General features: G+C 62.2%; 1 protein-coding gene across 1 annotated transcript; it reads right to left on the reverse strand.

The window, feature by feature from the left end:
- Positions 1-2,992: 2,992 nt before the first annotated feature.
- Positions 2,993-15,561, reverse strand: LIN28A (lin-28 homolog A). Its single transcript, XM_072885211.1, has 4 exons — positions 15,531-15,561; positions 14,563-14,741; positions 4,356-4,540; positions 2,993-3,206 (listed from the first exon to the last, which is right to left on the reverse strand). The coding sequence occupies exons 1-4, from the start codon at positions 15,559-15,561 to the stop codon at positions 2,993-2,995; spliced, it is 609 nt and encodes a 202-aa protein (XP_072741312.1).
- Between the last annotated feature and the right edge of the window lie 1,696 nt (positions 15,562-17,257).

A 17,257-nucleotide genomic window follows, 5' to 3' on the forward strand; every position in this document is an offset into this window, starting at 1 on the left:
TGAGAGAAAATGGAAAGATTTACAGAGGTATTTACACACACTAGACATCTATCAGAAAAATCACCAAACCATTAAACTGGGGGCGAGGGGGGAAAGGTCCTACACGATTCTTCAAGACAGATACAAGAATTAGGGGGGCAGCAGTTTCCCCGGCACAACCGAGGTGCCAGGGGAAGGCCAACAGCCCCCCGCAACGCGGCAGCGGGACCGAGGCCCAGGCTTAGACACGCAGCCCAGTGCGCTCTATTGCATTTACCCCGTTCAGACAAAAGCCGTTTTCCTGAAGTAGTTTTGTATAGATCCCATTGCTAGTCAAGAACTAAAAAAAGTCATTCCCCCCACCCTCCCAAGAAGAGACCACCACCTCACCATAAAAACTACTGGAGCAGGGCAGGCAAGCGGCTGGGGAGCCGCTCTCCATCCCCCCAGTGCCTGCAAAGCAAAGCAAAGCAGGGCAGAGCGAAGCCTGAGAGGGGTCACCGGGCTCCAGCAGCCTCAGCAAATCCCCACCGGTGACCCTCATCGGCGAGGATGGAGTAGGTCCTCCCTGTCTGTTCCAGCCCTGCTCTACATCTAAACCTATCGCTACCTAAAAAACAGCAGAAACCGCGCCCACGTCCTGACACGCCGGCACGGCGAGACGCCCTCCCTGGGAAGGCTCCAGCCAGTCCCCGGGCTGCAAAGTGGAGTGTTAATGCCCCAAAACCAGGGTTCCAGTGTTTCCCCCGGCCATCATGAGCCAGCATTTGGGGGAAGCCAGGAAGGGAGGAGAAAGATGGAGCAGTTGCACCGCTCTTGGACTTGGGTCCACCTTGGCACCAGGTCCCTCGTCCTAGGAGGTCACGGGCAGCCAGCCAGCCCTTTGCTCGAGGGCAAGTTAGGGCAGGGGATTGAGGATAACCCTCAGTCTCCCAACAACCTCCCCGGCTGCTGTCTGCTCTTGCCATGTCCCCCTGAACAGGCTGGGACCCCCATCCTGGCTTTCTGACCCCCAGCCACACAGCACCAGCCTGCTGGGAGCCTGTGCGACATCCCAGCCTGTGGGCGACGGGAGGACTGGGGCCCGGGGTGGACTGGAGCGTTCCCATCAGGATGGCAGGGAGGGGATGTGTGAGAGTAAACAGGAGAGAGAAATGGAGGACAGTCCTCAAAAGCCACCAGGCTGGGAGAAAATCTGGAGTTGGGGAGCCGACACGGGCTCTAGCAGCTGTTCCCTGCCCCGTGGCACTGCCTGGCTTCTCCATCCCCACACACGGATCTACAGACCCAAATTCCTCCTCAGTCCGCGGGGAAGGGAAAGAGACACTATTAAAATACAGTTAAAAAGAAAACAAATCCCAAACATACCAAAAAACACAACTGAAAAGCTCGACAACACGTCAGTCCACCTAGCGAACATCCAGTGAGGTAGGTCTACACTTCCAATACAAACTTCATCACATCTTTGTGCTGTTAGAAAAAACCCTCCTCTCTGTCCAGCACTGGGCTACAGAGGCATTTTATCCCTGAGATTGCTCGAATACCTGAGAATAAGTTGCAGGAATTATGTCCTTTCTCTCTCTTTTTTTTTTCTTTTCTTAAAGATTAAAATATACAAAAATACAAAACCAGAATATTTATATTAAAAAAAAAAAGACCCAAAACAAAGACGACAAACAAACCCAAAGATACGTCATTCACGCACGTCCTAGTGCAGGTTTCACTTGGCGTTGGCTTCGGCACGCACCGGGGGGGCTGTCCCGGGAGAAGGGCTGTCCACCGGGGTCAATAAATAAAGGCAAGACTTGGGGGGCCGGTGGGGAGGGAGGACAGCAGCCGCTAACGACCTGGGGCACCCTTTTCCTCTGCCCCTGGGGAGGCTCAGCCCAGGAGCCATCGGTTTCTGGAGCGTGGGATGGGCAGGAGGAGCAGAGGCGCGTTTTTGTCCTGCGTGGGTTTGATCCACAGCCCGTGGGAAGACCCAGGCGGTCTGGTGTCTGGATCAAGCCACGGCTGGATCTGCATGAGCCCCGGGTGGGTTGCGTACATGGTCTCCGAGGAAAACGCTGCCAGCAACTTCCCCGGGAGCCGACTCTGCCCCGTATCTGGTGCCCAAGGCTTAACAAAGAGCGTTTCTGCTCCATGAAGCCCTCTCCCTTCCCAGCTCCGCATTTCGGAGGCAGGGAGAAGCCTTAGAGGGGAAGAGGTGGCTGCATAAAACACTTTGCGCTCTCTGGGCTGGCACTTGGGAAGGCTTAGGGGGAAGGAAAAAAAAAAAAGTTTTCTTTTGACTTGATCTCCCCCAAGCCCCAGCTCGCAGCCCACGAGCAAGTGGCAAGCCTTAGCCCAGCCCCGAGAGATGCCCCATTTCCTTCCAGACTGAGCCCAAATCTGAACTCTGCTGGTTTCAGCAATGGGGTGACCATGGAAAAACTGCAAATCCTTGCATCAACCTGCAAATTAGAAGCCACGAGCAGCAGAGGGACCCGCGGGGCCAGCCCACGGGCATCTCCCCAGCGCTCTGCAGCCAGCCTTCCCCCCTCAGCCTCCCTCCTTGGGGCAGAGAGACGGGACAGGCGTAGGAGCGGGTCCCCTGCAGCTCATCCAAGCTGTGCTGGAGCCTGTTTGAAGCTCAGGAGAACAAGGAGCCATGAGCTCCTCCCTGAGATGTCGCTTCTCTGCTCCTCCTCCCAGAGACACTACTGCCTGGCTTCGTTTAGGAAAAGAATACAGATGAATCAAATATGGGGGGTTTGTTAGCTGGAAGAGGTGTGTTGAGTGCTGCCTTCCCCTATTTTTGGAACGAGCCATCCCGATTAAAGCAGGGCTTTCCCCGGGCTGGGAACAGGGGGAAAAGGTCTGTGCAGGGACACCGGGTCCCCGCCATTAGCACTGCCGTCTTCCCTCCCCGGTCCTTGACACTGCCCTCCCTCCTCCGAGCCCCCGCGGCTGCCCGTTGCCTTGCCAAAGCCTTTTCATCCCGGTGGAAGCCCCCCCTCCCCACTACCCGCCATCATTCCCGGGTTTCGGGGAGGAGGGCCGAGCTGTGCATGTCCTCCTCCTCTCGGAAGTAGGCAGGTTTTCCCTGGGAGCTGGGGGACTGCTGTGCTTTCGCGGGGCAGTTGGCGACCATGTGGCTGATGCTCTGGCAGAAGTGGCATTTCTTGGGCTGCGGCGGGAGCTTGCACTCTTTGGCATGGTGGTCCAGCCCGCCGCAGTTGTAGCATCTGCGGGGGGGGAGGAGAGAGATTCGAGGAGGAGAAACAAAATGAGGTGGGATGCTGCCATGGCCGTGCCTGGGACCCATCTGGCTTCGCAGCCAGAGCTGGGCTCAAAATGGCCTGGCTGCTGCAGGGACGTGGGGTCGGCTCTTTGGGGACAGACAGTGGCCCTGGGTTTGGTCCCTGCAGAGCCCCAGCTCCAGCACGGCCAGTTTGGGTCTGGCTCAGCGGTGCTGCTGGTACCCAGGAGATGGCAGCAAACCCCTGCACCAAAACCAAGCACTCGGGGACATCGGGGGCTTCCACCCCTCTGGCTCCATCATGGTTCTGGCTCCTGTGTCTACAGACCCTGCACCCAGGGTGACACGGTACGGACCAAAAGCCTGCGGCAGAGCAAGAACAGGCAATAGGACGGCTGACAGCCCCAGCCAGGAGAACGGTTGCAGGGACCGTGGCCATCGGTGTGGGGACAACCCCAAAGGTGGCTTCTCTCACGGCTGTACCCTCGCAGAACTCGTCCCCCAGGTGCCACCTTTGCACCAGAGCGGTGTGGGCAGAGGGAGCTGCCTTGTTGCCTATTTTAAATCCTGCATCCGTCTGGGACAGCCACAACCCTTTTCTCTTTCCTTTTCCTTCCCAATTCCTTTCCAACTAATTTTAAAACCCACTTGTGAGAACAGCCGGGTGGGGAGGGCAGCATCCGCTGGGAAAGCCAGGATGAGGCATCGCCGGACAGCCAGGATGGAGAGGATGGGAGAGGAGAGGGGGGATGAAGGGCTGGCCAGAAACTCGCCCCGGGGCTCCCAGCCTCACCATGGGAGAGGCTGCCAGGACGTCCGGCCATTTCCTTCCCACAAGGAAGGGTTTCTCTTCGAGAAAATTACCCCTGCCCAGCACGGCTCCCCCAGACGAGGGGAGCGGCCGCCCGGGGTGTCCCTGACCTCTGCCCTTTCGCTGCTGGTTTGCTGCCCTTTCCCCACCAAGCTGCATCTGCCACTCATTAACCGCCGAAGGAAGCCACTTTCCCAGAGGAAGGGTTGCTGCCCGCCCCACCGGACCCGAGCCCATCCCCATGCCGCAGGCAGCGTGCCGGGCAGCTCCTGGTGCCCGCAGGGCTCGGACCCTGCCCCGGATCAGGCCCTAGCTGCCCCTTACCGGTCTCCTTTCGATCTGCGTTTCTGAAGGCTCTTGCCCTTGGGTCTCCTCTCACTGCCGATGCAGAAGACACCCCCCGGGCCGGTCACCCGGATGGACTCCAAACCTTTGGATGACTTCTTGAAGGTGAACTCGACAGCTTCGCCCTCCTTCAGGCTGCGGAAACCCTCCATGTGGAGCTTGCTCTGGGGGGGCACGGGGAAAGGACAGGGGTCAGCACCGAGCTGGGGTGTCCGCTGGGCACACGAGAAGCCCCAAGCCCAGCAAACACCTCCTGTGGCACGAGAGCTGCCAACGTCCTCCATGCCTGCCCCTTGTGAGGGGACAAACATCGGGGACCAAGCTTGACCAGGCACCTTCATCTCCCTAAAATCTCTGGAGCCCCGTTTGATAACACAGAGCCTTCAGTGAGCTGAGACACCCGGCCAAGTGGGGCTTGCTGGTTTGGCAAGCAAGGGCCAGCAGAGCCAGCTCTGACCCAAATTTCAGCAGTGCTCCCTGCAAAATGCTGGCTCTCAGCACTGCAAAACAGCCCCCTTCTCCCACCCAGCCCCGTGCTGGGGAGCAAGAGCTGCCCCTGCACCTCCCGACACTCCCTGGGCTGGGGATGCTTGCGGGGAGATCCAAAACATCATTTTAAAAAGACAAAAGGATCGCGAGGCTTTGCCCAGGCACGTGCAACCCCGCTCATGGCAAGACCCGCAGCAAGGCCAGGAGGCTGGAAACTGATGCTGCCAGCCCAGGGTCCCAGCCAGCCCCCTGCACTGCAGCCCCTCGCTGCAGCTCACCTTGGTTCAAGCCCTTTAAATGCCCCCAGTAATTAATTAAGCAGCCTTTTGGCCCTGGATCGTCACTGCTGGGGGCATCTCCTGTCCCTCCCAGGATCGCCACATCCGTCGTCACTGTGCAATCCAACTCAGGAGTTCAGATCCAGGCTGGGGAGGGGGGTTGTGGCATGATAGAAAAATCCACTCCACGTTCATGAACTCCATCCATTTTAGCAAAACAAATTCATAAGGAGCTGAAATGGGCGACATGGCCAACATCTCTCGCCACCCCGTGCCAGCGAGCACTGCCCTGAGCATCACTGCCTGCTCCGCCGGACCAGAACTGCTGCATCCCACGCAGTGATTTGAGCAGGGCTTTCGCTCAACTTCGTTAGCGGAGCCCAAATGAGCACGAGCAAAGAGTTAAGGGGGATTTGCTGGCAGAGGGAGGAGCAGCTCCAGCGGGGCAGAGCCACTCCAGGCAGAGCCAGTGCAGGCGGCTGCAGCAAGACCCTGCATTTATGAATGGAGCATCTCCCCCATTCATGGCCTGGCGAGTTCCCGTCACGTGGGCTGCGGCCGCCCATCCTTCCCGCACCGAGCCTCTGGGCGCATGCTGCCCGGGGACGGGCAGGCCCGAATGGTTCCCCTCTCCCTCCCCCTCTTCCACCCCTAAATCTCCCCAGGACCCATGTGGAGACACCCCACAAAAAAGCAGAGAGGGACGAAATGGAGTTGTTGGGTTTTAGGAGTGAATTTTTTTGGTGGGGTCTTGCAAGACCTGTGTGTGTCCGTGGGCACACGAGGGAAGTGGGAATGCAGCAGAGCTTGAGGAACAACCCTCAAGGCTCCTTTTTCTGCTGCTTTTCCCTCCTTCTGTGTTTGGGGACCCAGCTCCGGGTGGGACAGACCCCATGGGCTGTGCCAAGTCACCCACATCCATCCTGTTCACTTGCCCGCTGGGACAGGGTCCAGGGCGGTCCGGATGGGATCGTCAGAAACCTTTGCTCTCCGACCTGCTCCTGCTCACAAAAGGGAGAGCCAAACCACGAGCTACAAGGTCCCCAATGACAAGGAGGACGCGACAGGAGCTCAGCAGCAACCTCTGCCCGTCCAGGGCTGGTCTGGGCAGTCCCATCACCGCCTACCCCTGGCAAACACCCTGCCACGCTCAGCGCAATGGCCCGACACTGCTCCCCAGCCCCAGCTCGGCTTTCCCCCCGTGCTGAGCATCGCTGGGAGGATGCTGAGCATCGCCCAAGCAGGAGCTCTGTGTCCAAAGCAGCTGCCAGCACAACACAGGAGGTGCCTGGCTCAGCCTTGGCACCTCGAGATCAGCCACCAACCCTGCCCTGTCCCCACCGTGCCACCCCACCGGCCCCCTCAAACCTCCCATGCGAGCCAGTTTGGGCAATGGGGGCTGCCACGGATGGCAAATTTGCCCCACTCCAGCAGCATTTCGGGGATGAGGAGGAGCTGAGCATCACGCCATGGCGAGCATCACTCCACGGCACAGGAGGCAGCTCCGGAGGCTGGGGGACGAGAGCCAGCCGCCTCCCGCAGGTCCGGTCCTTATCGGGTGTTTACAGCCCCAGCCCGCCCAGCTGTGTTTACACTGCGGAGATGAAAACTCCCAGGCGCTCGGCCCCAAGCTTTGGGACAAAGCCGAGCTGTGGCAGGGGGGACCCCAACGCACAAGCTGGGTCCCCCCCAACTCAGCCCACACCTTGAGCACTATCACCCATGGGCAGCCAAACTGCTGTACCCCGAGTGCCGGGGGTCCAGCTCCTTCCCCCCATGAGCCATCCCTTACCCCCATTTCGAGGAAGAGGAGGGCTGGGGCAGAAGCTGCCACAACATGATGGGGGAAGCGATTTATTTTCCAGGAGCGGGTGAGGATGACAACGGCCTCCCCGGCCCCCGGCCCCCTCCGCCAAAAGGCCAAAGGAAACGCCCTCTCCCCGGGGAAGAAGGGGGGGGCAGCGGCCAGGGCGCCCCAGCTCTCCCCCCCCCCCCCCCCGCAGCCTTTTGATGTGAGCTGCAGAGTGGCTGGTGGTCCCTGCGCATCCCCCCTGCCCCCTTCCCAAAACACACACATTGCTGGCATTCCTCTGTTATCAGATAGGTAATCAAACTGCAGCCCATTGAATTAGCTGCATACCTCCTGCATCTGAAAGGAAGGGGCCCAGAGCCCCTGTCCCACACCACACACAAAGCCGGAGCCTTCCCAGGCCCCCACCCCCAAAAATAAAGAGAGGAAGGGGGGGATTGGAGCGAGCCGGGGATGCTGGGGATGAGGGGGAGCGCAGGGGAGGGCCAGGGCCGGGAGCCACCGGCCAGCGAGAACAAAGGGCCGGCGGCGGCCGAGCTCCCGCTGCCCAAATTCCAGGAGTTCCAGGCCACGGCGGGGGGAGGAAGGGTGGCCGGCATGGCCGCAGCCCCTCTCAGCCCCTCCGCACATCAGCCCTGCGCCCAGCTCTCCTGCTGCGGGAGAGCCGGGTCTCGCCCGTCGGGTGCTGGGGTTTGGGGTCTGGATCCCATGGCGGAGCTGAGGGGTCAGTCCTGGGGGGGGATGGTTTTGGTAGCAGGGGGGGTAGGGTGACCCTGGGGCTCTCTCTGGGCTTGGGATCACAAAGCACTGCCATCCTCAAAATAAAACTGTTTTAAAGCGTAGCCTAGCACAAGGATTTCACTTGTCATCATTAGGGTCCAGAGTTAACCAGCGGGACAAGGAACTGAAGCAGAGCTGGTGCTGCTTTGCCCAGCTCTCTGCGGCCCCCCGGACACCCCCTCGCCAGGCATCACAGCGGGCACCTCTCTACTTTTCCACCCATCCCGCACCCCGGCAGCTCTGCGGTTATTTACGGCAGACAAAGACGCAGCACACGAGCGGCCGAGCACTGCCCACCGCCCCCACGGCACTGGGTGTTCGCCACTCTCACCCATTCCCCCTTCCCCACCTGCACGTGGGTGCCTTCATCCCTCCTCTTCCTCCCACCCAGCAAATCCCTCATCACAGATCCCAGCAGTTCGAGCTGCTTCCCCTCCCGAGGGCTGACACCACGGAGCACCCCAAATCCAGCAGCTGCTCCCCAAACCACCAGGCTCCGGTTTGCCCCCACTCCACCGGGCTGTGGAGAGGCTCGGCCAGCCCCGGGGTCACCATTGTCCCCGCGGCCTCCCCAGCGCGACACAAGGGGACGTTTATTCCCAGCCAGCCCTGGCCACTCAATCAAACCATCTTTGTGTCCAGAGGGGCCTGGGGCGGAGCGGCCGCTGCACCTCGCCTCTTACCAGCGCGGGAGCATTGCAGCCGTTTAAACTTAAATCCCTCGGAAAACGAGCTGGGTTGGGATGGTCGATTAAGAGCGGCTGCAGGAACGCGAGCGGTGGCACCAAGCTGTGCCAGGGGTATGGCCGGGCCATGCCCAGAGCGTTTCAGGCAGCCTGACCCCAGTGCCTCAGTTTCCCCCACTCCACAGAGGTGAAGCAGCCCATGGGGGCCAGGGAAGATGGACCCCCTGGCAGGTCCTGGCATTGGGCACAGGGATTGCTGAGCCCCCCGAGGGTCACTGCGCCCCGTCACTGCACCCCACCTTCACCTGTAGGCTGGGGGTACCCCAAATGTGTTCCCCTCTGCTCAGCCTGCATCCACAACAGTGCCCAGGGCACCCTGGCCACCGTGCTGCCCCATTCACCTCTGCACCCCTCTGTCCCCCAGAGCCACAGCATCCCCGGCCCCCCAAATCCCTTGTTTTGTGCCAGCCAGCCTCTGTGCCAGCGGTCGAGGCAGCAGCCAGCCTGGCCGGGGTGCAGGGCAGCCCGCAGAGCCCCGGGCGTCCCGGCCACCTTTGCCCAACCATGACCCCCGAGGACCCATCCCGGGGGGATGCACGTCCCCAGGGGAGCAGCCCCAGCCCTCAGCCACCCCCAGCCCTGCAGGGCTCAGGCTTGGCACAGCCGGTGCAGGGCAGCCCCTTCCTCGGCTCCTGTGCCAGGAATAAACTGGTGTGCAGGGGGCTGATGCTTGCCCAGTTTTTTGGGGCACGGCTCCAATTGCCACTGGGTGATGCCATCGCTGGGACGGAGCAGCCTCAGCCCAGCTCCGAGCCCTGTTCCGGCAGAGCAAGTCTCCTCTTGCAAACAGCCCCCAAAGCAGATTTTGGCAGAGTGAGACTCTGCCAACACGGAGCAGTGACGCAGCAGGGCCAGCTCGGCTCCCCACCGCCAGCCACGAGGCCAGCAGGGAAACATCCCTTTGCCTTCACAGCCCACGCCTGGCTCCGTCCCTGAGCAAAGCCCTTCCCTCTCCCCAAACCACGCAGTGAATCTCTTCCCGGTGCCAGCAGTTCAAGCGCTGGGGGACTGCGCTGCTGCTGTTTTTGGGTTCGTGCGCGTACGGCTCGGAGCAGGAGTCGCCCCGCGGTCCCTTCCTGTGGCTCAGCCCCTGTCGGATGCTGCTCAGGAAAGAGGGTCCTACCTCAGCTCCGGGGGCTTGGTGCAGAGATAAAGAGGGTGATTCCTGCGGGAGCCCATCGGGGAGAGCACAGGGGGCTTTAACAAAACATTACCAGGGCTTTCCAGTCTGTCCCTACTGTCATCTGGAGCAACATCCCCAAGGATTTTTTTCCCCCAATTCAAATAAAACCAAAATAAAGCCACTTTCCTGCCAAAGTAACTACACTTGCTCTTAATTTTCCACCGTAAACCAGCAAAATTAAACACTAGATACTAATTCTGGGGGGAAAAAAGCATCCAGCGAGGAGTTTAATCCATCAGCTACCTGCCCTAAATCCACACCTTCAGCTCCTTCAGTTGTATTTTTCCCCACCCTGAGGGTGCCAAACCCTCCTGCGCATCCCAGGGGGCAGCTAATTAGGATTAGCTGCTGCATATTAATTTCCTACTCCCATCTTAAAGCAGGGGCACGGCCGGGAGCAGCAGTGCACCTTCCGACAGTGCTTTCAGCTTCATCCCACTTATTCTTAGAACCAAGTAAATAGGGAAAAGGAAACGCTGGAGCTGGAGGCAGCGGGGAAAGGGGCTCGCCAAGCCAGCGGCTCCATCCCAGCCCTCCCCGGCTCCAACGGGAGCAATCCCATTCATTTGGGCCATTTTATCTGGGAGACCATTTAAGGGTGTTTTCTCTCCCTGCCCCTCGCCCTGGGGCTGAGAGGGGGAGCTGGGGGAAGGGATGTGCCTGCAGCCATCAGTTAATCTTTAGACAGAGACAGGAGGCTTTTTTTGTGTGCATCTTGAGGGAGTTTCAGGGGTGGAATAAAGCCGCTCTCTTTCTCTATTTGCCATCAGGACGTGGCGCACGAGCGGTGCGATACAATTTAATTCCAGCAGTTATTTTAAAAAAACCCTCAACAATAAAGAAATTGCTCCTACCCTTCTCCCCCCGAAAGCAGGGATGCCGACCTGCGTTTCTAGCCCAGGGGCTCCCTTCCCCAGGGACATGCGTAATCCTGGTGCCCCCGGGTCCTGCAGCCACCCACGCCGACACCTCAGGGTGCTGTGGGGTGACCCTGGTCCCAGAGAGCAAACACAGGAGCGATGCACATGAGAAAGCAGAAAAAGTGGGATATTAAATGTGTCCCGTGCATCTATGAGCATCATGGGTCCAACACACCGACTAACTCAAACCGCTGCTCTGAGCGGGTTCCCCCTTCCCCTCACTGCGACCCCAGGTCTGCACAAACCAAATCCCCCCGGCCGGATCCTGCCCTGCACCCCAGCCCAGGGGAAAGGCAGCAGAGGACCCCACGGGAGGGCTGGACCCTGCTTCCCGATGGAGAAATCCTCCCTTGTGCCCCTGCCTTTGCTCTCCTGCACGGTCAGGGATGGAGCTGCCTCCAAACGCCTGCTTTTTTTAATTTTTTCCCCAAGACCTCATGTCACGCTCACGTCTTGGCTGGCTCTGTCCCCAGATGTGTACAGGGGGATGGCACGAGCGCAGGTGGGCGACAACCCAGGTCAGCTCAGCCGAAACCCATGGCCGAAGGGCAGCCGTCATCCCCCTCCGCCTCATCCCCTGCCCAGCCAAGCAGGGATGGAGCCCCTCCACCAGCCCTGACCCCCATGAGGCTCCCGGGGACGGCAGCACCCAGGGGACCGTGGGGTTCTGAAGCCCCCACCGTGCCCACACTGCCCTGGACACTCAGGCAGGGCAGGGGTGCCACATCCCAGCCCCAGCGGGTCTAACCACAGGCACAGCCTTACATCCCCGCAAGGACACGTGGGACCACCGAGATGCCAGCAACCGAACGCCCTGTGGCCACAGCCGCTGCGGAGTCCCCACGGTGCCCAGAAGCTCTCCTTGCCAGAAATCACGAGAAGGAACAAAAAAACCCCCAACTAACATTGCCTTCATCAAGGATTTAGACCTGTTGTCTTGGAGAAACGCTTGGAGACGCAGAGCTGAGCTCTGCGGAGCAGCGGTTCCCAGGGGCCGGGCAGCCCCTTCCCCTCCACTCTCAGCCAGGGCTAGCGGGACCAGGTTTGGGGATGGGCTGCAAACCCCAGCCCTGCTGGGCTGCGCTCACTCCTCCTGCTCTGGCCAGCAGCACTGAGCCTCGGGGCCACGGGGTGCCCCAATTTTGTCCTCTCCCTTTCCCGGGTTGCCTTCCCCGGCAGCCCCACACTCCTATAAGTGATGCCCAGAGCCATGGTGCGAGCCCAGGAGCCACATCCCCAGGGGCCCCCCGCAGCTTTGGGGTCTTCACCAGCACCAGCCTGATTTCTGCCACCTCGAGACCCCCACACACCCTTTCACGGGTGCTGCTCAACCCTTTGCCTCCCCGGGATGACCTGCTCCACTCCTCCCTGCTTCATGCCCCCTGTCTCCTCACAGCCCTCAAATGAATCCATCTCCAGTGTCCAGGGGAGGCATTTGAACCCAAATGCCTCATTTTTAGCTCACAATGCGAGGGAAAGGCAGCCCCGAGGAGCCCTGTTAGTCTCCTGTCCTGCCGAGATTTTAATCTCTTTGTGATCAGATAAAGGGAGAGGGAGATGGAGACGCGCTCCCTGCAGAGAAGGGCCATTCAGACCTGGTTCCTGTAATAAAGTGATTTAATAGATCTAAAGAGGCCAATTCCCTTCTTTCTCCCACAATTACTTCCTGTGGGTCATCATTCACATACGTAAATGAAGAGGGGAAGGAACGGGTTATGGGGGGCTCTGGGGTGTTAAACCCCAATGGTGGGTTTGGGAAGCCATGTGTGGTGCCGGGCACAGCACCCCGAGCCTGGCACCCTGAGCCCGGTGAGTTGTCCCCCCCAGACCGGTGCTGGCTTTTGCCCTCCCAGGCCGGACTCCCTCCCCAGGGAGCGGAGCTGGCACCGGCTCTGGGGAAGTGCCCAGATGCGGGGATGGGGAGAGCATCCGCAGAAGATGCGGGGATGGGGAGAGCATCCGCCCGTTTCCCCGCCAGCCACCCAAAAGCAGCGAGGCCGGGGTGGGAGCGTGAGTTTAATCCCTCTCCAAGCAGGAGCTGAGCCGGTGCCAGGATGCTCCACGGCGGGAGAGACGCCGGCATCAGCTCCAGTTGTTTCGCTGCAGGCGAGCAGCAATTTTGTGCCACCAGCGAGCGGGGCAGGAGGCGAAGCCCGACCTGGAGGGGAAAGACTTGACAACAGCCCAAAGCTGCCCCGCTTCTGGTGGTGCAAAGCTCCACGCTGGGAGCACCCTGCCCTTCGCTGCAGCAGGGGAACCACACACACACGCTGCCCCTCTGCTACCCAAAATAACCCGCTTTTTACCCAGCGTTCACCGTATTTCCCGAATGCAGCAAACCCTGCACATGGGACCCCATGGCTCACCCGGCCCCGGAAAATGGGGGACAGGGGAGGCTGCACCTCTCCCCGGGTGGTGAGATCCTCCTGGCAGAGACACCCCAGCTAATTCTCTTTTCCTGCAGGAATGTGAGCAAGAGCAATCAGGAAACCAGACTGTCTGGGGGCAATAAACCCCCAGGAGAAGGGAGGGAGGGCGGAAGGCTTCCCCCCACGAGCACTGGGTCCTGCTGTGCTACACTGAGATGCAAAGATCCATTTGCTCTCTCCAGAGCACCAGGATCTCGGTTTTCCCTGGCTGATTTGGAGCCGTCGCCTCCGAACCCAGCCGGGTATCCAGCCCGGAACCTACCAAGGCACTTTTTTCACCACGCCACAGCTGAAGAAGGGATTTGCTTCTCCCTTGGTCATCATTCCCTTGCCAAACCTCCATAGCCCTGTCTGCAGGAGCCGCTGCCTCATGGGCAGGAGGTGAGAGACCCCTGGGAGCCCCCAGTCCCAGGAGCCCTGCACAGCCCAGGGGCTCAGTCCTGCACCCCCAGCCCGTCAGCAGACTGTGGGACAGACCCCAGTTTGGGGGGCTTTGGACCCATGGAGATGCCGGCTGGTCCAGGGGCTCCCTGGAGCCGGCACACACGGCACCATCACGCTTGCCTCGTCCAAACCTCCTGCAGCCGCTCCCAGCGGTACCCACAAAACCACTCGTGTTTGCTGCAGATAAGCCCCAGCTCGCTTTGCTCCCCAGCTCCGATGGCCACTGCTTTCCCGGGGCGAGGGGACACGGGCCACGCTCATCACACAGACCCCTTTCCACGCAAGCCGGTGCCGAGCCCCACATCTCCCTCCCAGCGCTGGCCCCGACTCGGGCACCATCTCCAAACCCATTCCCCCAGCCCCTAAATGGGGTCCCCGGGTAGATCCTCCCCCGCCAGCCGGGGGGGTTCAAGCAGCCGCAGCCCCGAATCCACGACGTCCCTCGGCACAGGATCACCGACACGCGTGGGGCTTCCCCCTCAGCAAAGGTGCCGTGTGGCTCAAATCCGGACATGAGACTGTCACTATCGTACCAGATCCATAGGGGCACGTACGCGACCCCGCACGCCTTTGTGCCAGCCGCAGCCGAAACGAGGGGCCCGGGAAGAGACTTCTCCCCCCCCGGGGAAGAGCCACCGGCTGCGGAAAGCCCCATCCTGCACCCCTGCCTGGCCCAGGGCTCCCAGGACCCGGGGGAAAAGCAGCTCCTCCCCGGGTCCCTCCATGGGGTGAGCAGCATCCCCGCTCCCGCACGTCCCGCTCGGCCCCGCGGGCACCTGCTCCCCTGGATCCGGCCCCGAGGGGCTCCCCACGGAACCGGGAGGAGCAAATGAAATCGCTCGGGGATCAGCTTACAGGGCCGGTCCCCGGAGAGGAGCCCCGGGCTGCGGCGGGGCGAGCGGCTGTGCCTGCCCTTCGCCACCCACCTCGCTCCGGGGAAACGAGCCCGGGGGACCCCGGCTCGCCCGGGCTGGGATGGCGGGAGCCACGGCCTCGCGTGGAGGCGGCGTGGGGGGTCCCCATCCCGCCTCGCATCCTCCCCGGGGGGTGCCAGGGGCTGCACCCCCCTTCCCTCCCCAGGACCCCACGCGGGGTCCGGCCCCGTACCTGGTGCACGAAGACATCGACGGGCGAGTCCAGCGTCGCGCCGCCCTTGGCGGTCATGGAGAGGAAGCCGAAGCCCATGCGGACATTGAACCACTTACAGATGCCGGAGCCGTGCAGCGGCTGGGGCTCGTTCTCGGCCTTGGGCGAGTCTCCGGCCGGCTCCTCGCCCGACTTCGCACCTGGGGAGAGACCCACGGAGCCGCTGAGCCGCGGGGCTGGGGGAGCCGCGGGTCCCCCCCCGGCCCAGCCGCCCCGCACCCAGTCGGGCAGCCCGCAGCAGGAGCCCCAAATCCCGCTCGGGTTCCCCAAGCTGAAAAGGGCAAAAAACCAAAAAACAAACAAAAAACCCCCTCCAAACCCTCCCCCCCAAACAGAGCGGTCAGCTCTGCCTCCACGTGTGCGTGGGGATCACCCCAGGAGCGGGGGGAAATGAAGGCACGTCCTGCCGGCACGGCCCAGGCGGTGCATGGGGTGGGGGCCCTAAATCCGTTCTCCCCTCAAAAGCCTTAAAACCGAAAAAAACAAAAACCCAACCCCAAAAAACAAGCAAAAAAAATTTTTTTAAAAAAAGAAAAGCACAAAAAAGGGAAAAACTCCCTCAAAATACCAACCCGAAATCCTCCTGCCCCCAGCAAGCCACGCTGGAGAAAGTCTCTCTCATCCCCCCGCTGCACGGGGACCCCCCCGCTCCCAAACAACCCCCGCAGCCGCCACCGGCCCCAAACTTCTGGGCTCATCCTGGGGCTGGGGGGGGTGGGAAAAATAAAAATAAACACCCACGCCCCTCTCCCCGAGCCCCCCAGAGCTGCAGCGGGGGAGAGAGCCCACGCCGGGCCCGGCCTCGCTGCTGGGGTGCACGGGGCTGGGTGGGCCGGGGCCGGGGGGTCCCTGTGCCCCCCGGCCGGGCTCTGCCGCCGTTATTAATAATCGCGGAGCCGAGGCGGGCTGCGACAATAATATAACTTAACCTGCAAACTGCTGGTTGGAAACAGACCCCATCCCGACACTCGCTTGCAAATTCCGAGTTGTGGCTGTTACCGCCTCCTCCCTCCTCCTCCTCGGCCAGCTTTGAGGGTATCAGCCCAGCCAAAAAAAAAAAAAAAAAAAAAAAAAAAGGGAAAGAGAAAAAAAAAAACCAAAAAACCAAAAAAACTCAACAAAAAACCCCAGCTTAGACCCCGCCGGGAGGGAGCCGGGAGAGGTTTGACTCCATCTTCACTCCAACAATAGGGGTGGGAGGGAGCGGGAGGGTTTTTTCAAAGGCTCCCAAATTCTCGCAGACAATAGCAGCCCCCGCCCCCCCAGGACCCACCCGCGGGGCCGGGGGGCGCCGGGCCCCGCTCCGCCATCCCGCCCCCACGTGATCCTAATTAACCCCCCCGGTAATAGCGACACATTCCGGGAGGGATTTGGGGGGTGGGGGGGGTGTTTGACCCCCCCCACTTGGGGGCGAGGCCACCTGTCAAGGGAAGACGTGACCCCCCGGGGGTGAGGAGGTGGGACCCCCGAGGACCGGGGGGGGTTTCCACGTCGTTTCTCTGCGCCTCCCCCCCCGCCCCTCCAGCTGCCCCCCACGAGCGGAGCCACCTGCGAGCCACGGCCCGTTCCCCGGGACACGGCGGGGCGGGGGAACCGGCACCGGGCCGGGCTGAGGCACCAGGGGGGCGGGGAGAGCCGGTTTTCCGGGACACCGGGGTCTTCCTCTACCCCCAGCCCCATCCCGTGTCCATCGAGTGGGGCGTGCAACCCCCGTGGCCGTGTCCCCCCCCCCGTGCCGCGCTTCCCCGCCGGCGGGGGAGCGGAGCGAGGCGGCGCGGGCGGCGGGGAGGCGCGGCGGGGGCGGGGGCCCGTGGCCCCCCGGGCCGGGCGGGGACAAAGGGCGAGTGACCAGCGGCTCCATTTCCGGCGGGCGGACAATGCCCCGCTGCCGCCCCGGCCCGTGGGGGCACAGCGCCGCCCGCCGCCCCTTCCGGGCGGTGTGGGGTGTGCGTGGGGGGCCCCGCCGCCGCCCCCAGATCGGGGTGAGCCGGCAGTGCCCCCCCGTCCCCCGCCGCAGGGAGAGCCGGGGGGGGGGGGGATGTGTGTGTGTGGGGGCGGCCGCTTGCGCTGACCGCGGCCGCCCCACGCGGAGCGAGTCCCGCGTGGTGACATTGCGCGGAGCGGGGAAGCGTGTGGGGGGGAGCACCGTGCGGCGGCCGGGCACGCCGGGGACCGTGGTGTCACCCGGGGGGGACCCCCCGGCCCGGCTCGGTGCTGCCGGCGAAATCCCGCGTGGGGAAGCCCCGCGCGAGGGCTCCGCCGCCCCCGGGGCCGCCGCGCCGCCGGCGCTGGCCGTGGTGCTGACCGGCGGCGGCCCTGTCCAGGGTCCTGGGGGCTGCCTTCCTCCTCCTGCCCTTCCTCCTCCTCCTCCTGCCCCGCACACCCCCCGAGGCTACCCACACCCGGGGGCTCCGCGTTGTCCCTTCCCCGCAGAGCCGAGCAGCCCCGCCGGGCTCCCACCCGCGGGTCTGGGGCGACGGCAGAGGAGGAGGAGGAAGAAGAGGAGGAAGGAGGAGGAGGAGGGTTTTTCTCTGCGTGGGCACCCCGAGGGCGGGGAGACGGGTGAGCCTTCGGGCGGAGGCGGCCGGGGCCGGGGCAGAGCTGCCCCCGAGCCTGCCCCCCAGCGCAGGTGAACCAGAGTCCCACGGGGCACGGG

Source organism: Ciconia boyciana, chromosome 21 (genome assembly GCF_034638445.1).
Source record: "Ciconia boyciana chromosome 21, ASM3463844v1, whole genome shotgun sequence".
Taxonomy (NCBI): domain Eukaryota; kingdom Metazoa; phylum Chordata; class Aves; order Ciconiiformes; family Ciconiidae; genus Ciconia; species Ciconia boyciana.

Excerpts from the sequence above, each read along its gene's own strand:
- LIN28A (XM_072885211.1), bottom strand. The coding sequence starts at position 15,561 with ATGGGGTCTGTTTCCAACCAGCAGTTTGCAG. Across the intron at positions 14,742-15,530 it reads TTCCAACCAGCAGTTTGCAG|GTGCGAAGTCGGGCGAGGAG; the intron begins GTTAAGTTATAT and ends GTCTCTCCCCAG. Across the intron at positions 4,541-14,562 it reads TCGATGTCTTCGTGCACCAG|AGCAAGCTCCACATGGAGGG; the intron begins GTACGGGGCCGG and ends GTGCCCCCCCAG.